At 38.5% G+C, this 24,095-nt stretch overlaps 1 protein-coding gene across 7 annotated transcripts in view; it reads left to right on the forward strand.

Moving 5' to 3' along the window:
• Nucleotides 1-24,095, forward strand: part of WNK1 (WNK lysine deficient protein kinase 1) — a 104,927-nt gene that overhangs the window by 12,910 nt on the left and 67,922 nt on the right. For all 7 annotated transcript variants that reach the window (XM_075756589.1, XM_075756606.1, XM_075756600.1 and 4 more), the window contains exon 2: nucleotides 22,794-22,966. In XM_075756589.1, the coding sequence (XP_075612704.1) occupies nucleotides 22,794-22,966 (173 nt within the window). The remainder of the gene's footprint in view (nucleotides 1-22,793; nucleotides 22,967-24,095) is intronic.

Below are 24,095 nucleotides of genomic sequence, written 5' to 3' on the forward strand. Positions count from 1 at the left end.
CTTGTTGATTAAATATTTGTGTAACTTACACAAACATGTAAAGTCATTTATGCATGTATTTGGACTTTGAGCTGTGTAAGGCCAGCAGCCAGTAATGATGAACACTTTGTTGCTATTTGCTGGGGTTTTTTAGTATTTTGTAATGGATTGTGAACCTCAACATTTCATCTTGAAGGTAAAACTTTGTGTTTGAAAGTCTTTTTTTTTTTTTTTTTTTTTTTTGAAATGGAGACACAATGTTAGGTTTATGGTTGGACTTGATGATCTTAAAGGTCTTTTCCAGCCTAAATGATTCCATGATTCTATGATCTATCCCAAACCAGCATCTGTGGCCTAGTTAGTGGTAGATGACTAACTGTTCCAGAAGGCTTTCTGGATCTGTTTTCTAAGATATATAGATGAAGAGCTCTAAAGTGTTTAGTTGAACAAGAGTGAGAAAAACTTGGCAGATAATTGCTGCCACAAATGTAGAGATGGTGGGGAAAACTGCTAATGTACATGTGCTATAAATAGTTTCTGCTTGATAAACCCATACTGTAAAATCCCATTATTCCCTGGCATCTGGGAGAAAGCATCCTTAGATTCTAAACCATGTAAGTGGTAGGGTTTTGCATTTGAGATTGCTGATAAACTGATTCAGAAGAATCTGCAAGAACTCTGGTGGTCTTTTTTTCCCCATGAAAACTAACACTAGTGCAAACAGTAATTATCTCAAATGGTGAAGCAAAGAAACGATTCAGTATTGTCAAGAAAGCTTAAGTAGCTTTAGATTAGGTCGGGCTAACCAAAGGAAGTATGCCAGGATCAGCTGTGCTAAAGCAGCTAGCTGTACTTTTAACATCAGCAAAATAATTCCCAAAATTCTTTTGTGGTAGCCTCTGTTATTTACTATTGCTGCAAATTGCTGGTTGGTTTTCTGACTGTTTAACTGAAGGTTTGCTTCACTACAGTTCATCAGCGGTTTGACCTCTGTCAGAAACAGTTGTGGCTTCTAATGTGGCAGCTTATAAGATGATACTGAATTTCTAAAGTATTGTCTTGTGCGATTTTACTGTTGTATCACATCCAAGAGTAGATGTTGCTCAACTTCTGATCTTGATAACTTTTTGCAACAAACCATGGTTTGGGTAAACTTCTGAAATTTGATGGAGCGCAACTACTCTAAAATCACTGATAAATACCAGGTAATGACTCAACCGATATGCATGTTAACTAGGTTGGTGTGGATGAGTGCAGTTAAAAAGCAACAGGCTGTAAGCATAGTGATGTTTTAAGTATATTTTGTCACTTAAGAGGAGTATGAAATCTGAGGAAGTTGGCGTTGGAATTTAGAATGGAAAGAGTGAGTTGGTTGGTGATGTAGAAAACTATTTTCCACTTTCCCTTTGACTTCTGTCCTTATCTTCTCTGGCAATAATACGCGGGGAAATGGTATCTTTTGTTTTTCTTGTTCCTGTGTGGGAATGTTAATTGTTCTTGCTTCTTACCTGTTCAGGAAGTATTTTTATTCCTCCCTCCAACAAAACACTGTAACAGTCATTGCCAATGTTGCTTTTTAGCTTTATTTTCTAACTTTGGCCTTCCTGAATCCTCCTGTGGTCCTTGTGTAAGCCATCTGGCAAAACAAGGATTCCATGTCCTCCCCCTCCCCCCCCCCTTTCCCCTCTGTAATGAAGCAGATTTTGTATCTATGTCTGTGTTTGGCTACCCTATGTAAAAGAATAAGGAGTATGGTTAAAACCTGCATCTAAATTTTGACTCCTGGAGCTGCCACTGTCCAAAGTTAGATTTTTCCAGCTGGTAAATCAATCGTATCCATGGAAATGTGCTTACAGTTCTGTTGGGAATTTGCCTTATACTCTTGCCTTCCCCCTTCTCAAGCCAAATCTCTTTCCAGGAAGTGAAAAAAATCCATGGACTAGATTGAGCTTCAGCTGAGTAGGGTGTCTCATTTCAGATATATTTTCTGCTGCTTCTCAAATGACCAAAACATAAGTGACAGCTGAGTTGTCTGTTTGTGTCGTGGGTCAAGGGCAGTCCAACTCAGCAGTTTCCCTTTCCTCTTCCCTGAGTTTTGTTTGGAAGCAGTAATGATTTGCCATTCTATATAGTCATCCTCTTGTCATGAAGACCAGATGGAAATACGTCAGTTGTTTCATGTATAAATACTCAGTCCAACAGCTGTGAGTTTATCCGGAGTCACTGGGATCACAAGTTGGTGACCAAATTGTTAGTTTCAAGGGCTGTAAGCGTTATTGTAACTTGGAATAAAGCTGTACTCTGAAACTGTTAGAAACAGTTGTAGACTCATTGAAAGAAGAAGAAATGAAGTTGAACCACTTAGATGCAAATTCCTTTCTCAGGTGAAGTTATAATTCTTTTTCTAGGGTGTTACAGAAGTCCTCTTATACTGATGATAATGTTTCAGCCGTTGATAGAGGATTTCAGTGATGCTGTTCCTAAAGGAGCTAAAAGGATTGCTCTGAAATCTTCTAATTGTCTCCTTTCCTTTTGTAGTTTTATTAGGTAAGAACACTTTAGATCTAGACTATTACCCAGTGGTCTTTTGGCCATTTGTTAATCTTCAGTCTGTGTTTCAATATGGATTTCTAACAAAAAAGCTGAGATATCTGATGTGACCCTAGCTAAAAATGAATCAAGTGTAATGAGATTCGTAATAAATCTACTTGACACTGATAATTAAGGAGGTTAACTTGACTTTGCAGGTTGTGGAGGGTTTTTGCTGCTATCCATGTGCAAATGAGTCTTGATTTATTCCAATAATATTGAGAAGGGGGGTAGAAGTCTGCAAATGACCATTGGCTATTTGGTTGCAAAATGCAATGTGTTGCATGGGCTGCTGAGCATAATGTGAAACAAAGTGCCATAAAAAAACTTGAGTGCCAAGTACATGACTGAAAAAACACCTTAATGGGGGAATGGGCATGATCATTAACTTAAAATAGCTTCTCTGCAGAAAACTAACGTAAAGTGAGGTTGTAGTTATTGACTAGTGAAGACTGCAGCGTATGGGAGTGAAACTGAATTAGAAGTAAAACAAAAATTTGCAATAACTACAGACTTGTACTAAAACCCCCTACCCCCTCAAAAAAACCCAACAAGCCCATAATAAAAACAACCCAGGGAACCTGGCCATGTTTTAGTTGAACCACCTGCTTCTCAGACCTTGAGAGGAGTTCTGCTTGTTGCTGTGAGAAGCTTTCTAGTTCAAAGGGGGACTTAACATACACCTTTCTACAATGGAACAATAAATGTGATTGACCACACTATTAGCTCCTAGTATCTGCAGGCCTCAAAAAAACCCCAAACCACCACCCACTCACTCCCCACCCCCCCCCCCGAAAAAAAAGTTGTCTAGTTGAGTTGCTTTGTCTGCATAGATCTCACTTTTGTTTCCAGGTACCTTGTGTTTCAGAAATGCTTTTCTTCTGGCTTGTAGAACTCCCTAACGTGGTGCTTGTGTGATAGAAGCCCTTGCAGCCAGTGTGAAACAGGTGATTTGCAGCTCTATAGGTTTGGGGACTCTAGTGGGAGTTAGGAAGGCTGAAGCTGTTCTGGAGTCCTTTAATGAGGATTTTGTCCTTTGAATTATGTGAGTCCTTCAGTGAAAACTTCTGTTATGTTTGAATCCACATTTTTGGTCTAGATGACGCATGCTCTCAGTTCCCTTTTCCTTGATGGTGTTTATAGATATATATATATATTTTTTAAAAAAAAAGTCTGCAACTTCCTTGCTTCAGAATCATGATGGAGTTCAATTCTCTCTGTCTGGGATAGGTCATATTCTGATAAATGTTGCTGTTTTTCCAGCTGTATATCAGCATGTGTTCTCTTGTTTTGGTGTCAAAGCACTAGGAATTCTTTCATCTGGAACCTCATCTGAATGGCCATTTTCTAGTTTAGTGTTAGGTTTACAGTTTGAGGGTCTTGGAGTCATCAGTGTGTGCTCTTGGAAATAGCAAGCATAGCTGTTAGCCTGGCTGTCTTTTGTGGGTTTTGAACAGTCTCTTAGATGTGGTAGGATAGCAAAATATCTTGAGCCTTGAATGACGACTTCTGTCAAGCAGAGATCAAGGGTCATGGTGCTATGCACTTTATTGCATCTTGGGACACATTCGTCAAAGATAAGAGGGGTCAGCTGTCTTATTGGGGAAACTGAGCTGAATTAATTTGCCTTTTTATCAGTTTAGTTTCACTTTTTTGTAAGCATCTCTGGCTATTGCGTTGTTTGGTTTTTAGTTCTTTCTGAATGGTGAAGTGCAGAGGCTATTCGTGTCTAGCCACATGCCCACATTACCCCGGAGTATCCAATAGGACTATGGCTGGTGATGGTATAACTTGGAGACTTCAAATAATAGCACATGGTTTGTTTTTCTTTTTCCCTGTTCCTGTTGAAATGCATGCCATGATTTTTGTTTTCTCCAGTGTTCCTACGTGATTCCTGCTGTAGCGTCTATGGGAAAACAGTTTGATTGGATGAGGAGTCTTGGTTTCATCTCTCTTGTATCTTGGCTTCTAATTCAATGTCTGACTAGCACTAGTGATAGTTTATAAGCTAACTGTAGGGACCCAACTCATTATTCCATGACAAGTATGCCACTTTCCCTGAAAGAAGTGGTGCAGAGGAAGCTTAAGGACAGAAGGCAGCTTACTAGTAGACTTGAGTGGCACTGCAGCTACTTTCCATAGTTATTATTGATGTGGGACAATACTGGGTTATTTTACCTTATAGTTTGTGGATTTCAAGTGTGGATCCTGAGGGTCAAAGAGATGATGCATATTGTCTAGTCTCCTACCTTGCTGTTTCCTCTTACCTTCTCCTAAGAAGTGAACTTACCCACTGGATTACTTGTGGATCTAATTTGGGTATTGCAGCTGTGGAGCTTTGGATAGAAAACACCTTCTGAAGTTACTAAACAGTAGTTCAAAGGATGAGCATCATGTATTTGTTTGGAGTGTTGTGCTTTAGAAAACACAACCTGTAGAGCATTAAGAGTTTTCTAACTTTATTCAGAAAAGGATCTGCAAATGGAGCAGTAGTTGCTGTTAGTTCTTTTCAGTAACTATTCTAAAAGCATTAGAGGAGTATGCTCTCATGCTAAGTAACTAAAAATCCAAGCATTATAGTAGCAGTGAGTTGAAGTTGTTTTGAGGAGTCCTTTGGATGTAGTGATGTGAAGAGACATCTTGCTTTTGTGGCCCCTCCGGGCATTGTTGGCAAAAATCCTACCACAACAATTTAACGTTTGAATGTTCAGTGCAAGATTTGGTGACAATGCCTGAAATGATGGCTAAAATGTTTTTTAAGCTGTATATAACTGAATTTCTTTGTATTACTACCCATCAGTTGACATAATGTGCAAGTTAATACCTATTTTGCTTCTTCTGAAAGTATGAAAATTCACATATTTGTCTTTTATGTTCATGATGGGCTGGATTCCTTGAGTAGAACTGCTAACATTAATCTAAGGGACAACATGTATCTCTTTCCAGCTGAGCTCTGTCCTCATCAGTCACTGGAAATACTCTTGAAATAAGCTTTGTCTAATGCCATGAAACCTTTTGGTTTTAACCTGGACTGTAGCGAAATGAAAAGAGTCTCTGAGAGCCTAGAATTGAGAAATCAGTTGTATATATTGTTGTAATACTCAGAGTTAGTGCAGTGTGGGTGATGCAAGTGCTTAACATGAATGTCAATTCCTCTTTGTAGTGTGAATACCGTTCACTCATCCAGTGTTAGGAAGCTACTTACTGAACTCAGTTATTGCACTTCTTGGAGTGCACAATCAGTCAAGAAAATTGAGAAGTCAGCTCTATAGCATCAGTATGTAACTTTCCTGGAGTTTGGATCTGTAATGGTCTGTAACTTTGCAAGTTGTCTTTTGAAGAAATGTGTTGGTAATTCTGTATATTTTTATAGTGGTCCTCTACTTTAAAATTCTTTACCAGGACACATGCTACTAATACATTAGGTAGCACCACTTAAGTTTCATTCCTGTCATAAGATCTTGCTTTCAGTTGCCCAACTGATGTGTACCTTAACCACCTGGGCTGCAAGTTTTTAAACCAAATGTCTGTCTTGAGCTTAATTGTTTAAGAAGCTTCAGCTGAGATGGTGCAGATGCTTCAGAGAAAAGTGCTTGCTTTGTTGCATCCATTGGTGCCTTAAGCTTTTGTACTTCAGAGTTGTGAAGCAAGGACCTAAAAGCAGTGTTGACACAGGAGGGCTGCCTTTACAGCGAGGGAGTATTTCCAAGTAAATAGTTTTCAGGTAATAAAGCTTTAAAATAGGGGATATTTTCTAAATCAGACTTACTTGGAAACTGCATCTTATTTGAAACTCTGAAGACTTGATCCATGTTCTAGCCTGCTAGTAGTCCATTTTGGCATCTGTATGATGCGATATGAAGGAGTTTGTTCAACTTACATTTGTAAAACATAAAGCCACCGGGCATTGTGTGATTACTTTATACAGCATACGCAAGTCAAACCCTCAAGATGGGAAATGCAAGATAGAAGGCTGTACAGTATGATTCAGTTCCCTTGTTTGTGTTGCAACTGTTTAAGCTAGTAAAGTTTAATATCCTCATAAATGGCTTGCTTCATCAGAACAGAAGTTTCTCTGGAGCAATAGGAATTGAAGTTTTCACCTAGAAAATCTTGTGTGAAACAGCAGCCTCTGCTTTTCCAGAAGCAGCAGACTTGGCAGCTATTAACCTCAGCGTTCAAATGATGGAAACCTAGCTTTGGTTCTGGTATGTTGTAGTTAGTCTGATGCAAACATCTATGAAAATATACTGCTTAAATGGCTTTGATGATAGTAAATTTGAATTTTGAAAAGTGAATTTTTAAATTATTTTAAAAGCAAATGCCCTTGTCAAAATCTGTCTGCTTTCCCAGAAGCCTAGAGGGAAAATTGATATGGATAGAATGGAATATATATTTACTAGATTTGGCAAGTGTCTTTATCCTTTTCTAATGCATTTTAAAATACAGGAGTTTGTATGTTTACAGTTTGGCCTTTTAAATACCTTTTGGATTTTTACATCAAACTGGACTCTTGATATTCGAGGTTTAAGTGTAATAGGGCTACCAGCAAGCACTGTTGCTATGTAGACTGCAGAGTTAGGAAAATGTTTGTGGTTTTTTTTTTAATGATAGTAGTCATGATTGTGCAGAGGGAGGGGAAGAATAAAAGCCCAAAGACATGTATATAAATGAAACAAGCGCAAAAAAATCTAAACAGTCTAAACATAGCTACAATCAGAATAGTACTTGACTATTAGTTTTGTTGCAGTGTTTAGTATCTAGCACATTGTATGGGAATTCCTTTTTAATTAGCTCAGAGCCAGATCTGTGCTATGTCTAATGTTGTTTGCCCCTCCTGGGAAGTGGAAACTTGCAAGTACTTTGAAAGGAAGGGTTGGAAGGAGTTTATAATAGGAAAAGGCAGTTATCATAGAATGGTTTGGTTTGGGTTGGAAGGAACCTTAAAGATCAGCTAGTTCCACCCCCCCTGCCATGGCCAGGGACACCCTCCACTAGCCCTTGGATTACCTGAAATTGTTCTGTTTTTTAAAATGAAATTCTGGGTACTTGCAGTCATAGTCTCTTCTGTGGTCTTCAGATTTCACCATGTTCTTATGATACCATCCCATTCCACTGTCTGTCTTTGGAAAGAACGTGAATTTTGGAGAAGAGTATCCTATTTCTACAAAGCTGATCACTGCCAATACATATCTTGTGAAGTCCTTATTTAGATGCAATTGTACGGAAGTCAGTTGAGATAAGAAGAGTTCATAGTGGCACAGATTTTGGTTTCTGCCTTACAGCCTTATATGTGTGACTAATTCTGAAATAGAGATGTTTGGACTGAATCAGCAATTTAGTATGTTGAAAGTGCTCAAGCTATCTCTATTTGGTTTGTATTGAGCTTTAATTGGCTCTGCAGATGGAGAGCCAGATTGGTTATATGAACCTTCAACAGGAGGTGACTAGGTATGGACCAGGTCAGTCTGAAAAAACATGCTTTGAAATAGCAAATTACAAGAAAGTTTCTGTGAGATTCAACATGTGTTTGAAGCATAGGAAAGATTAAAATAGCATCAAAAAGCTAGCAGCCTCTGTAGCCAAGAGTGCTCAGGGCAAGAGCAAGTGTGGCAGGGGAGAAATGCAGTTCTTTGTTTGCAATGCAGTCTGGATTTTATTACTTGCAAAGTGAAATCACAAGGGGAAATGTCTGGTTTTGATGGGCAGATATGTTGCAACTTATTCTGAATAAGCCTGTTCGTAAATTTTTTTTTTTTTAGCCTGCTAACAGCTTTGAAGATAGGATTGTAACTCTGAGACTGTGATTCATCTGTCCGGCTCCTGCTTATTGGACAGCCTGTTGGTCTCGTCCCTTTTTTACAATTGCAGGCTGTTAAGTATCCATGCTGGTGCAGTTAATCATAAATTTTGAGTTTTAAAACTTGCTACTCTGTACTCTGATATTATTGCTGGCTACTGAAGCCTATTTCCAATATTTTGGAGGTGCTGCAGTAGCAGGTGCTTATACTTGGCCGTCACTTTTATAAACAATCAGAAAATGAGGAGTGGATAAAGTACTTCTTCCTTCTCTGCCTCTTTTGTGATAATTCAATTTTGTGTCCCAAACTAAGAAACTTGAAGTTCTAACCACAAAACCCTGTGGCGGTAAAAAGAAAACTGTCTTAAGAACTTTCTCATGTTTTGAGGATTTAAAATTATCTAATGACACTTCCACCTTTTGATGCAGAAGAGGTCTCAGAAATGGACTTCCAAGAGACTGTTTCACATAGCTGTCCATTGAAAGTACTGAGGTGTCTATTTGGATCATAGCCATCCTGTGGAAAAATTATTTTGTATTGTAGTGGTAGGGTCTTAAGGGGGAAAAAATTACAAAGCTAACTGAAACCCTTCAAAAGGAATTGAGATACTGATGAGAACCTCACCTAGATACTAAGTATTCAAACATTAGAATTTTGATTGGAAAGTTTATCTTGGCACTTGGATTGTTTCCGAGTTAATTGAAGAAAATGTAGGAGTGGCAACAGAGGATGGGCAAAGGAACTGGTGCTTAGGTGCTTCTAGACTGCTGTTTAGATGGACTTCGTCCTGCTTCTACTCACATCCTGTTGCCTGGTAGTTGGACAGGAGGCTCTTATTCTGAAAATGAATATGGCTGCTGTATTAGATGTCTGTCCAGAGATCTGTATGGGTGCTGTCTCTGCCTGTGAAAAAGGGGTCTTGTGTAGCCTCGATTGTCTCAAGGGTGGGGAAAGGTAATTCTTGACTGACCTTTCTAGCGAGAGTAAGTCTGTGTACTTGTTAAAGTAGCAGCTAATGGATTTGAGACTAAAACCAGGTCTGAGTGTCTATTATCTTTGTAATACTGTCTTTAGCTTAATTAAAGTTGTTTTACTAGGATGTTGTTTGGGGTTGCGTGGTAGGGCAAGAAATTTAATTTAAATAGAAATATGGAACATTTCAAATCTGCTTACCCACTCTTATCCCACAGGAATGTAGTTATTGCCACTGAAGCAAGGGATGCAGTACCAGAACATACTTGTGCAGCTTTTCTGACAAGCCACTTCCATTTGAATTGCAGCTTCTTCTGGATGCAGACTTGCTGAACACCTAAGAGAGCCATGGGGCTAAAAATGTTTTCAGATAACATTTCGGCTAAGGAAACTTTTGCTATGATAAATGTGATTAATGATTAATAATGATGATGCACAGAACATTAGATATTTCACTGTATGGAAGGAGTGTGTGAATATTTTTAACTTTTTTTTTGGATGATGCTCTTTAGTTCACAACTAAAATTAATTTTGAACTACAGGTAGAGTTCTTCAGTGTGACAAAGTAGGAGGTAAATTGAAAACAAGGAACCCTGTTTACAGATTGTGATGACCCATTTAAAGTGGGCCCTTTGGACCATGACATCCTCAGGCATTTTAGTTTGTCTTCAAGAAATTCCTTCAGCGTTCCTGTTCAGACAATTGAAATAAGAGGGCACCACACCAAGGACAGACAGTAAGTGACTAAAGCACAAAGTAATGAGAAACAGACTTTTTGGATAAGCTGTAACAGTTTGAATAGCTAATCTGCAGATAGGTTGTGGTGAGTATCTGAGGTCTTCTAGGTCATAGTTGGTCTTCTGGCAGTCTTAGATGTTTCCAGTAGTATTCTTCAGAAAACTTAGTTTAATATAGAGTAGCCTTGCCAATGGCAGTACTACCATATGTAGTCCCCAAATTCCAAGAAGAAAATCCTGAATATTCATCCTGAACTTCCTCTAGAACTTTTCCCTAGCTGTCTGCTTTGAATCATCTTGGAGATTACTCTGTTGATAATCTTTCATCTCAGCTGTTTTAAACACTAAATTTTAGCTGCATTTTCTTGCAGATCAATCCAGTTTTCAACTTCTTTAAAGATATTCCTTTTATGTCCACGGTGTGCATATTATTACCTTGATTTACTGTACAGCAAAACACTCACTGTTTTTATGTATTGTATCCTGTGTTGGTTTAGATAATAGGAGCTGACTGGTTCCTCCATCTGCATTTCAATTACACTATGTTTTCTCTTATATTTTAACTAATTTTAAAATTATTCAAGGTTGAACTACAAAGCCAATTATACTTCTGGATGCAGAGTATGCTTCAGCATGCCAATATTCTTAGTTGTTCATCCTACCACTTGCCTGCTGTTACATATTTGAGTGTTTTCTTTCTCCTGACTCAACTATGCTCAATTTTCTTGCTCTGTGAAAGACAATGTGCATATTTTTAAATTTACATGTTAGTGGTACATTTGATAGTGTCTGAAATATTTCTGACTTTGTGAGTAGCTTTCTAGATCTGCATCTTGTATGGTGTTTGCCAAGGAAGATATATGTACATGGTGCATTGTAAATGTAGGTGTCTCTAATGTATATGGTATCATTGTGGAAGTCTACAATATACATGCAAGTGACACAAGAACCTGATTTTGTAAGTCAATCTGTCAGGTAAGCATGGAAAAATTATTACTGCTTTCCTTCATGAAAATCCTGAGATGAAGATGGGCATTCCGGTAGATCACAGGAAGACTGCATCATTGATGCAGTGAGGCTTAAAAAATAAAAAATGGTCCTCCAGTGTTTTAGGACTTTCATGTTTGTGAAATGCTAGTACTAACACTAGTATTTCTGCAAGATATTCCTGAGACCTCAACTAGAATGCAAATTTTGGTCACCCCATAAAACTCACTGTTTCTGGAACTCTTTAGTCTTTCCCTACATGAGATCCCAGTTTGATTTTGTCTGTCTTGCAAGAACACGTAGAACACCTGGCAGTTATTTGAGGAGTTTATGATGAATCCCTGGAGGATCACTGAATGAGAAATATCTCTGAATGAGAGATGTCTGGCATAGAGTTCTCTAGGGATTATTGTAAGAATTTTCTGTTGGCTGCCAGTACTTGGCCCACACTTTGTACGTCATCCTGTCATAACTGATAGTAATCCACAATTTTGTAAATTAAATGAAGTACTTTTTTGGATGTGTTTGCAGAAAAAGAAGCAAAGCTGGGAAGAGTAACTCCTCTAGTGTAATCAGACTGTATATGCAATATATGTACCAATGTATGTAAACTTGAAGCTAATGCGTACTGTAGGCTGATGTGAGTTCATCTTACGTGGAGGAGCACAGGGGCAGCCTTGCAGGGACTGCTGCTTAAATACTTGCATGGACGACTTAAGTTGACTGCCTCTAGGCTTTATGCTGAGATTTTTGCAAGGGAACTAGTCAGAGGCACAGGAGCATTACTAGTTCTTGTGTGTCTCCTGCATTGTTCATTATTAGTAAATCTTGGCAGACACCTTGACATTTCTGCATGGTTTCCAACCTGCATATTGATGCAGCTTCTCAGCAATCTGAAAAATGGATATAGCTAACTCTTCCCCTTCGTCAATAGCTTTGTGAAGTATATGGGATGAAGAATTGTAGTATGTTTTTGATTCTCTAAATTGATTTGCCTTTATCAGAATCGGTTAAGGGTTCATTCTAATGTTCTAGGCATGTACCTAGTCATAGGAGGACTCTTACAGTCATACAGAAATATGTGAAACAAAGAGCTACAGTTGCTCTTTTGATGCAGTGAGTTAAGAAATCTGTAAGGTAACCAGAATGCGTTGTGGAAGAGGTTTTTTTCCTGCGATATTTTCACACCCTGAATGGAGAATTGAATTTTCTTAGTAAAATTAAACTGAGATGATTAGATGTACCTTCCCTCTCACTGATAAAGCAGTCAATTCGGTGCAAAATGAGAATTGACATGAGCTACAAAACTTTTAATGAAGCATCTGAGCCAAGTGACAAGATAGTCCAGCTGGTTAATAGCTCATCAAGAATTCAGTTCAGCTAATGCTTCAATTCTGTAATAAGCTGTATGTAATAAACATAAGCCTTATTGTGAACTGGTATCAGATAGCAAACTTCTCCATTTATCTTCTATGGATCAAATAGCAATTTTCAAGTGAAAATAAATAGATGATCTTTCTATTCTAATATGGATTATTTTTGTATAGCGCAGCATTTTGGTTACTGTCCCTAATGTTCAGCCTCTCGGGATGAATAAATTGAGTAAAACTTTTAGCCATCTTTTTGTTTCTAGACTTCTGTGTAAGGAAACACAAATGCTGCCTAAACAACCCTAGAATAGAAATCACTGAAGCCTAAACAGTTGTTTGCCAGTCTTAGACCAGATTCCTGAGGACCTGAGAGATTCCAGAAAAGACCATGTCTAAGCCATAGGTTTCATATCTGCTGTTTAATATTTTTCTCTTGCTGGTTGTGTTGAGAGCAAAGGAAAATACATAATTGATCTGATAAAGTATGAGTATAGTTCTTAATTTACTCTGAAGGTGTGCTATGTAGTTTTCATGGCTGTATTCTGAAAAGTGCAAGTTTCCCAAAGAAAACTGTGAGGTGAGGCAATGTACTGATTAGTCTTGTTTTCTGCGGAAGTGGAATTTGGTTCAGTTCCTCAGTTTGGCCTACTTGCTTTGCCTATGAATATTTGTGCTGATGTGAGAGACTGGGGAGAGAAGTAGTATAGACTTGTATTAATGTGCATATTTATGCACACAGTTCTGGAAAACAAGCTAGTAATCCAGTAGAGACTAACGGGTGGTATAATTTTGCTGACGTTTGATTTTCCTGGGAAAAGTGAGGTGCTTTACTGCCAGCTACATCATATTCATGCTTCTTAAGATTTAAGTGGAAACCTAAAAATCTACGCTGGCTGAATTCTTTGGAAGCCTGTCAATGAGGCAGACTATTCTAGCCCTTTTGGAGTTGTACAGGTTTTCTCTGTCATTATCTTTTCAAGAGGTACTTGAGGTATAGCTTGCTGTCCAGTCTCTGCATCTGGTGAGCACTGGGCTTGAGACTTCTCACTAGTATTGCACATGAAGTTCGCTAGTGTAGCAGTGTAGTCATCTTTGGCATTGCTGGAAATGAAAATTTCCACAGTGCTACTGTAACAAGATAAACTTTGTTATTGGGAGTCATACTTTTAAGATTTCTTGTGACCTTACATAAAGAGGAAACATTCTGACCTACTGTTGCCCTGCAGAGAAACAAATGTGTTTTTCTGCTGCTGTGTTCATGATGCACACTGTATTTGCACGCTCCTTACGCTTCTGATCCCACTTCGGCCATTTGTTCAGTATGAGGAAGCAAGGCAGAATGGCTTCGGATCTCACCAAGTTAGTGAGCTCATCTCTTATGCAGTGTTCCAAAGTTCCTTTTTTTTTTTTTTAAAGCCTCTTTGGTTTTGCATGTTCTAGTTATTCCTTACTGCCTGCTTCCTGTACAGCAATAACAGTATTAGCAGTAGACTTGCTCTGAATGTTCTTGTGAATTACAGGATCCTGGAAACTTGAGGATTGAGCCAACTTTTTTTCTAGCTGAAAACCTGGAGGGATGGTATACTTGTGACTAGTTACAGGTCAGGTGTGTTTAATGATGCTAGAATTTGGTGCAAGCAAGCACAAACTTCAGTTCTTACACCTTTTCTGTTATAAAGAGACTCTCTGAGGATGTCTCTTCAAGCACAGGTTAAGTCTGTGACATTGCTGCCACCAGGTGTCTTAGATGCTGTTACTACTACTGCTGGCACGGGTGCCACTGCATATGTAAAAGTGGGAATTTTCCACATCGGAGGAGTATAATTAGTGGTGGTGTTCTCCCCCCTTCTCCTGTGGCGATGAATCATTGCTTCATCAAAACTGACAAACAATTGCAGGATGAAATGGGCAGCGCTAGTATCTTTCAGTTACATACATAGGCTTTAGTTGCAGATACTACCCCTTCAGTGAAGACAAAGTTGCACTTCTATTTTCTGAAGCTTATTCAAGTATTGACTCTTTCAGGATATATATAATTGACTTCTTCAGACTAAATCCTGACTGATGAAGGCTTCTGTCTGGTCATTGAGAGTTTAATTTTTCTCCTCCTCTTCTTCCCACCATCAGTTTACCCAAGTATCATTTCTGTCAAGATATGTGTAATTTGTTTCTGTAATTCTAACCTTCAAGCAGCAGCAATAAACTTTCATACATTTGCTGTATCACGTACCTGTATCAATGGTAAGAGAAAGGACAAGAAGCAATTTTATATTTTGGCATGTTTTTTACAAACTAACTGCATCTTCTAATTAATTTTGTGCTGTGCTACTCAGGAGATTGTTGTGCATTGAAATACCAGAAGTGAAAATACAGATGAGAATGTACAGGTAGATGCTTTTCACCAGGAAACTGTACAACTAATGTGAATAATCCCCCAACTTTTCACTTGGGTTGACTACTTGTGTACTTTCCTGAAACTTAAAGCATTTTTAATACCTTGCATAAGAGGAAGCCTACAAAAAATACTTACCCTTACTCAGGAACTTTAAAAGGTGTAATGGATAACTGTTTCAAGCCTACTCTTTTCCATATATACACACACATATATATGTATAATACTTTAGTGTTATCTTTCTCAAGGCTATTTGCATACTCCATGAAGCCTGTCTGTAGCTTATAGAAAATTGATTCCTCTTGTGGAGACTTGTCAAGCAGCAATGTGAAATTGTGCTTTCAGTAAGTGAGTGTTAACTTGGTATTGTGCTTCATTCTGCTACCCAATCTCAGGAACTTTGTATTCCATCCCCAAACTAAGATGAGGAGGAAAGGGACTGAAAAGTACCGGTTAGCAACATCTGGAATGCAGAAATACTGAGATCCTCAGAGTTGCTTACTGTTTCTTTTGTATTGATATGATTATGTGCTTTTGTTCCATTGCAAGTCATTGTTTTGAGACTCTGAAGCGTAGTGCCAAGAAGAGCGTGTGTTACATTCTTCCCTTCCCCCAAACCATGTGAATTTATGTGGTTGCAGAGATTGATCTTGATTCTGAATTCCATAAATGTGGATAAGGAAGTGACGCTGAATTAAAAAGCATGCAAACCCTTTCTTCCTAAAAACTTTCTAGAAGTTTTTTTGCAGAGCTGTTTCTGGGAATGTATGACCTGGGAGGGATAGTTAAGGAGTTTCAAGGTTGGGCGATACCCAGCCTTCTGAAAGCTAAAGGGGATTGTGGACACTTCAGCTTTATGGCATGGAAGCCTGACTCTTCTTTTGTTCTTGCTTTTGGTGTGTAGCTTTTTGGTTTGGTCTTTCCCCCTGCTTTTTTTTTTAAAGTTTTTCTTTTGGCTAATGCATGTATTTTGGGGGCGGGGGGAGGGAATAATACTTGATTTATCTAAAGAACAAACAGTGCGTAGTAAGGCAGTCTGTTTTAACAGATTACTCCATACGTGTGTGGAGTACAGCCTAGGAGCATTGACAGCTATGTTCTGCCAACTCTGACTTTTCATGTACTACTTTGGGGTATCCTGCTCTGGCGCTCACTGTCCTCAGTAGCCATAGCTTTAATGTATTGCCTTTCTAAACCCTTTATTGAGCAGCTGACAATCTTGGCAGCTGATGGTCCTCCCCGATGTGCTGAGAGGCCCCAGATTATTATCAAGTGCAAATTTTGGAGTCAAGCCTTACAATCTTGTGTAGAGACTGTAGAGATGTGCCCATGAAAGACTGGACTCTTGGAAGGTAGGAGAGCTGTAGCAAGAAGCATGCACGCATGAAGAGCTGCCTGAAGACTGAATGCCTCCCATTAGGTATGCAGACTTGATACCCAACTCTGTGGTTAGCTAAAGGTTTATGTAACTCTACAAACATTATATTATACAATTAAGCTCTAAAGCAGGGTGCTTGAATGCTCTGTTTGAGAAACACTACTGTCACATGAAAAACCCTTGCATGCATACTTTTGGAACAGCAGCTGTTCAGCTCTAATCAGTTTTTCATGTTCAGTGGTTTGTAGGAAGGTATACTGGTGGAAGGATCTGTGGAGATCCTTGATTAATCTTCATGTCTGTTGCTGTACAGGGATGTAATTTGAACAGTCTCTTGCCCCTCCTTTTCTTTTTCTCTTTTTCTACCTAGTCTTTAACACTGGAAATCTGAGGTGGTTTACACGTTGACACAGAAAAGTAGATGCAGTTCTTGTGCACTTAGACTGCCATTTCTAGGTAGCAACTGTGTAACGCTGCATGATTTTTAAGCTGAGTGGATTCTTTGTTGATATTTTGTTAATGTAACTCCGTGGTCACTGTGCTCATTTTTCCTCTTAGCTGCTAGATTTTTTCAGGATGAGAACACTGCAGCCCACAAAGCCTCAGTTCCATTAACAGCGCTGAATATCAGAGCGCTGTCTTGCTAGTTTCTCCTCTGATGACCCCTCATTAACCTTGCCTAAAAGGCTTGCAAAGCCTTTCTCATATGCTGCAGAAATGCACACAGAAGAACATTTGTCTCTTCTGTATACTACTTTTTCCTCCGAATAATAGGCTGGGAGCAGCAGTGTCTTCCCCTCAAATTTTCAGGCATTTGAAAAGCTTGATAAAATGCTGCTTGGTGTAACCTCAGCACAGATAGGTAATTTACCCTGGTCGTGATTCTGACTGTCTGTAATTCAACAGCACTTTGAAGTCTGTCATGGCTGTACATTTTTAGATCACACCACTTGAAGACAGTTCACTGCTACTAATTTTTCTAGTGTGCTTTCTAGTGCATCTCTTTGGATAAAAGCTACATGGTGTTGCTCTAATTTAGTTTAAAAAACCCAAACCACCCAGCCACTAACTGTCCCTGGATCTAGCTGTAGGATATGCAGAAAGCTAGTAAAACCTGTCTGTAGTAGGTAAAGTGTCCAGTCTTTCTCTGTTTCCTCTTTATTGATTATCTTCCTAATATTGTGGAAGAGAGCAGCTCTCTATGTTGTGTAGCACACACTGAGCTGCTTTAAAAAAAAAAAAGAAAAAAATTAAAAAAATAAATCCACTTTAAGTTGTCCTCACCTGTGAGTCTACTTGTTTGTAGAAGATGGAGATGATGGGAAGATTTGTGGGTCAGGCTTGTTCTGTTGTGCATAAAGGTTCTGTGGCACTTTGGCTACATTAATTGTACTTGATATTAAGAAACAGAAAGTCAACTTTGAGGATGTACAGCATGAGTTAGCAGATCTAGTTCCTTCCATGTAGAATATTTCTCTTGTTAACCACTTGCTACCCTGTAGCATGTGTTTGAGAATGAAGTGCAGTGTGTCACTTCTGTATAACTGTGTTATGCATAATAGTGCCAGCTGAATTGTCCTAGAATTTAGCTCAAGCTGTTGGTGTCGGTTAGTAAAAATGGTAGCAGAAGTGAGAGCCTTAGTTGAGCTCAGTCTGAATGAAGAGCAGACTCAAATGCGTCATACTCGGCTTCAGCAGAGTATGGTGCCTTGCTAAGGCAGCTCTCCTGCTGCTTCAGGTGTCCGAGCCAGGGTCTGCAAAGGCTTGTGGTAGTGCGCCATGTTTTGCAGATGTGTGATTTCTTGTCACCATGTTAATAGGACAGAACTTAGAAGGACTGTGGAAAGTTAGAAAGGAAAATGTGTGAGAAATTACTCAGACTCAACAGGTGTGTGAGCAATCCAGTTGAAATTTAAGATTAATTTGGGTGCCAGAAATGTATTTTTCTTTCCTTGTTGAGGATGCTGAATAGATATCAAGCTGTGGCCGAAAAAAAATCGACAAAGGAATATAGCCATTTTTTGCTGATGAGCTTTGCTTTCTGTGGCTTGGTACAATAGCTAATCTTGGGGGTGGGGGGTTGTTTTGGGTTGGGGATTTTTGCATTTACATAAGACACCTAGTTACAGGGATAGAAGGAGGGTAGTAGCAGTTCTGTGTGTAATTCGTGCTCCTTTAAGTACGTTAGTGAAAGAGTAAGCCTATACCTGGTTTATCATGAATGACCAAGATCCCTGTTTTACATTGAATAATGTAAACATCTCTGATAGCTCTTTCCTGATGAAAAGAAATCAGAGGGGAAGTACACGGATAAATGGAAACAGCCAAGAAAAGCTTATTGAGTTGTTCTGAGCCGAACAATTGTTTCACTTGCTGCCTGTCTCCGTTCAGGCCCCTGGCACTACAGATTCATGGATCACGTGCTGGGAAGCCTTACTGTTTGTCCTGGCTTGTCAAAACAATTTAATGTAGGTGGAAAGGCATGAATGAAATGAACAGAGTGGGCTTGTTGCATCTGTTTCGGTTTGTTCGAAGGGCAGCCCAGTGATTGGGATGTGACATGTAAGTCCTCCAGGGAAGCTATCAGTTCAGGAAGAACAATGCTGGCCATTTTATGGGATAGTTAAATCCATTTTAGGAAGCAAGCTCTCCTACAGTTTGACAGCTTTGTATATTTTTAAATGTTTGGGCTATATCTGCTCAGCATGTGCTAAATGAGATACAAGAATGTGATTTGCTAACTTCTAGACTTAGGACTTTGTTTTGTCTGTCTAAGGTTGCTTCATTATGGTAAAAAAAAGGACTGGGGGAGGAGGGAGGGGTATCCATTTTTTAAATTTTACTAGTAGGAATTCCAAAACAAATTGGTCTTTTAAGGATAGGATATCAAGCTGTATATTATTAACTGTTCTTAAAATGGTGGTTTCTTTATAAAGTTGTTGAAGTTTCCTAGGCTTATGGAAAAGCATCTTAGGTGCCTTTCTATTTTGTTTAGTTTCTGGCTGTTTGATTGAAAATTAAAACATTAAATTTCTTTAACCAATCTTATACTTAGTGATACTGGAATATTAAGTTGCAAAACTTCTTATTTTTGCTTCCAGATGAAAACAGCAAATACATGCTGAAATGATCCTGTTTAGATGTGGAGATGGAGTCGAGGGTCTTGCATTCCTGCAGACTTCTGCTCAAAGGCCACAGTGGAATCTAAGTATTGCCCCAAGTAGCTGCCTTGTTGGAAAGACGTCCGGGCTTTTAAGTCTTTTGAAGTGTACACTTATAACTGAGGATTGTGAAAGCTGCCACCTTCCCAAATTCTTGAAAAATGCTCTCTTAAATTCTCATTAAGTGATGATGCTGTGCTGTACAGCAACTTGGTGCGTGGATTTCATGTGATACCAAGATGTTCTCATTCCCCTGCCTTTCCCCAAGTATTCATACCTAATGTGGCTGGTAGCACCATTTCTCAGTCACCTAAATTACATATGGTGCTCTATTTTCTTGCTTATTTCAATATTTTAGTAGTTGCAGCTGCTTAAACCACATCTTTGTACAAGAGCGAGCATAAAGTTGTCACATTTGCCCATGCTAACAGCTCAAAGGATGCCAAAAGGTAGTGTTTGGGATGGGCTTTGTTCTAGTCTGTCTCTATGCAGTTTGGGAAGTCTTACTGTCTAATATGTTTTAAGGTTCTGGTGTAGGGACTACTCAAGTTTTGAAAGTGTACTTGTCATTTTTCAATCACATGTTAGCCTGTAGGCTAACTTTGCAGGGTGCATTAGAATGTAGTTCGTACAAGTATAACTACTCATTGTGCATACAGATTCATTTTGTTGGTATAATTGTATGTGAGATTTAGTATTTTGCTGAACACTAGGGGTTTTTTTAAAGTATATTCACCCTTTTCTGCTACCTAGTGTTAGTATTCCTTTAAGGAAAGAAATATAAATAACTGTTATGGATGAGTGTATGGGTTGTGTATCCAAGGAAATGAGGGTGGTTAAAGGTAGTATGCATTGCTAGTCTTATGAAACAAGTGGCCTCTCTGTCTTTCTCTCACAGCTCTGTTTAATGTTCACTTTTGCTGCTGCAATATGCTACTGAAGGGTGCAATGTTTCCTTGGTTGCAAAAACATCGCTGTCTTCCCAGGGTAAAATTTGTTGGCCAGTGTTTGTGCCCAAACTTGTCCCAGATCATTAGGGCGCTGTGACTTTCAAAGAAGTGTTGAATTACTTAGTATGTTGTCACTGTCTTGGTAGCTTTTTTTTTTAATATCAGTGCTGAAGTGTTGAGTGTCCGTTTCAAACGTCACAGATATTTTTGCAGGAACACGATGCTACCATTGATGTGACCAGAAAGAGAAATGAGTCAAAATATACATGCCCGATAAGAGTCTGTTCATTGATAAGAATGATTACCACTTGTTAGTTTCTATTTGAGGCTAGTAGTACAGTGGTAGGGAAAACTGAATAACTGTTAAGGGAGATTAGGCTTACGTAGATTAAGATAAGAATTTAATGTCAAGTGTAGTCTAAAACTGGTTAGTAGTGTTTGTGGTAGATAACTTGCTGGAATGCACAAAATAAAGGAAATGTAATCCAAATGTATATCTGAAATCTAGTTTTTGGACAAAAATGAGTCCATGTGTTCGTATTACATAGCTAAATTTAAGTGATGTAAAAGTAATTGTTGCAGCCTAATTTTTATAATTACCATATATAATAATTGTATTTACAGCTATGCATTATTTTTAAAATGTGGATTATATGGATCAAGTGCAGAGGCTGAGAAGACTGTAAGAATTATTATGTTGTAATTTTGTATTGCTTGAAGCATTGTATGTTTCTTAGAAATGTGTGCGTGGTCTGCTGACTGTCCCTATTGCAACTCACTGCTTTTCTGTATCGCAGCTGTTTGTAGCAGTCAAAATTAATTAGTTCTGAACAGAACTTGTACTGCCCTGTTTATTATAAAGAATGGAAAGCTATTAGATGGGTAAGATAGCTCAAATGGAAGTGTTATTTCCATGTTAAAAAAAACCCAACACCTAAGCAGACAGAAATACTTAAATGTTTGTGGAGTGTTTCTGCAAACACATTATATTGAAATTTGTTTGTGCAAGTATGCTTATGCAGGAGTGAGAAGAGGTGGTAGTGATAATTTCTGCAGAGGGAAATAGTTGCAGGATTGAATGCTTTTGATGGCTATAGACTAAATTTGTGAGCGTTAAGAATTTAGCATCTTCCTAAGCAAGTGTAAAAGTGTGTACGTGATTGACATTCATTAGGCTCTGAGAAGCTACTCATCCCTGAGGTGATTTCAAACCTATTTTCAAACTGGAACTGAAAACTGGAGCTTCATCTGGAAATGAAGTTTGTTCACGTCCAAAGATACTCTGTGAACCTCTTAAAGTTAATGATCTAAGTTGAATATAGGATGGTTTAGATATTAGCATGCTGAATGGTATTGAGAAAATGCATTACCTGTAAACAAAGGAAGAATTATTGCCTAGGGGACAACAGGAGGTTGTAAGCCGTATAAGTAAACCCTGTGTGTTTTTTACTACCTCCTTTTAATTGAAAAGGAAATATGGAATGAAGTGACTTAAAATTATTACTCAGATTTGACAAAGAAGTTGTTCCAAAATAACTGTTAGGAACAATGATTCTAAAATTCTGGACTTTAAGCGTATCCTGATTTTTTTTTTTCTTTTAATACAAGCTGCATATGGATCCAATTTATGTCAGTTGATCAGTCTGACTAGTGTGACCAGTGCATTGGTAATGCATTAGTAAGTTTACAACACTGAATGACACAAGGAGACTGTTTTCTCTTGAGATGTGCAGCTTATTCTGGTAATAGCTTGACAATATTTGATAGCCGGTTGTTGGTGGATAATACAGCAATATTGTCCAGGAATGCTTTTTCATGATCTGTCTCTGGCCAAAAGATTGCTTTCTGTCTCTAGTGTGAGTTATGTTTTTGTTTTCCTTGATGCTAGATTACAGGAAACTTGCTTAATTATGAAGTCATGCTCTTAATCAAAGAAAATCCAACTCACTCCCTTATATTTCTACAGTTCTAAATACATACTATATGTTAGAGAGGTTTGACACTCTACTCCCTCCCTGTATAGAGGGTTAAGCCAATCTGTTACCAGAGGTCTGGATATCATACACATAGGAATAACTAAAGGTTATTGTTATGTACAACCTGAGAGAGATGCTTTAAATGATCCAATTTTGTCTACTCTTGAACACTTGAGTATCTGAGGTTATTATGTCCCCTTTCCACCTCAAATCAGGCAATGACTTTTAGAGTGGGGGAAGAGGAAACAGGAAGAGGAGATAATCTACAGACTCACAAGTCTTACCTCTGAGAGCAATCAGATTGTAAGGAAAAACACATGATAAAAAAAGATAATAATATAATGCCTTCTAAATAGAGTGTTTAAGGGTAATTGCAAACAAAACGGCATTTTAAACTACTTATTCTTACTTGTTCACTGTACCTAATTGTTTTTCAAGTTGCTGCTTCTCTGAATAAGAAATAAAGCAAAGCTTTCTGACATACCTTTTCCTTTTCATTAGGATCGGAAGTTGTCCAAGTCAGAGCGACAAAGATTTAAAGAGGAAGCTGGGATGCTGAAAGGGCTTCAGCATCCCAATATTGTCAGGTTCTATGATTCTTGGGAGTCTACAGTCAAAGGAAAGAAGTGTATTGTTCTTGTGACGGAACTCATGACATCTGGAACATTGAAAACGTAAGTAAATTAAGGCATGTCAAAGCATGTAAGAGTCATTAGCACCAAATCAGAGCACTAGAAATAGATACTTCAGAACTGATAAGAACAGAGCCCTTTTGCAGCCAGCTGAAATTCTGTAGGGAAATCCTTGTATAAGAAGAGTCTTACTAGCACTGCAGGGTACAGTGGAACACCCTTTAAGTTAGCAAGCTTGTCAGATTCTTCCTTGAGATGTCCTAGTAAGCACATGCAGAAAACTTCCAGGTTTTGAGAGCTCAGGAAGACAAAGCCTATTTTAACTTCTCAGAATCTTTCCTTTTCCTCTCCAGCTGCCTTCCATTTAGCATGAGCTGGTTTGTAAAGTTCAAATTAATTCACCTCCTTGGAAGCCTTTGAGTGTTATTAGAGTACATATATTATATAAAAAGAAAAAAACCCAAACCCCACCTATTTGTTTAGCTGAAACTTCATGAAGTAGTACCTAAACAAAATCTGTAAGTATGCAGATGCCCGCAGTTTCAACCTGTGAAGTAGTTGAGTGAAACTGGGTCTATTTTAAGCCAAGAGTTAAAAGTAGACACTAGCAAATCAATCTGGTGCGAGGGCCCTCTAGTGGTATGTGGAGCCTGTGAGGAGTTCCACTGAAATTATGCCTTTGCCTTGCACTGTAGAAACTTGCAGAGCTGTGAGCTTGTTTGCGAGCATCCAGTCACCATTAATCTACTGGAAATAAAACTGCCAACATTTGAAATTCAGGGATTGTGGGTCGTTGTCTTAACTCAGTGCCTATTTAAGTCTTGGAGAGGCATTCAAATCCTAAATGTGTAAGCAGGCTGTAAGAGCTGGAAACAATTTGCAATCTATTTGGTTAAAATAGCCTGTGAATGTCTCGTGTTTTTTATGATGCTTATTGATAGCCACAAATGGGCATACTTAAAGAAAAAATGGCTCTTTGGGAGTCTGGACTGCAATTACAGGGAAGTGTTTGTCTCTTGAAATAGTCTGGAGGGCTAAAGATACTGCAACTTTCTTTTTAGCCATATGTTCAGGGAAGACTTTTCTGAAGTTTTTTAAGGTATTTCAGATAAAATAATAGGTCTGTTGCTTCCCGTACTGTTTTCAGAGCAGTAATAAAATAAAGTTTTAC

This window comes from Balearica regulorum, chromosome 1, assembly GCF_011004875.1.
Source record: "Balearica regulorum gibbericeps isolate bBalReg1 chromosome 1, bBalReg1.pri, whole genome shotgun sequence".
Lineage (NCBI taxonomy): Eukaryota > Metazoa > Chordata > Aves > Gruiformes > Gruidae > Balearica > Balearica regulorum.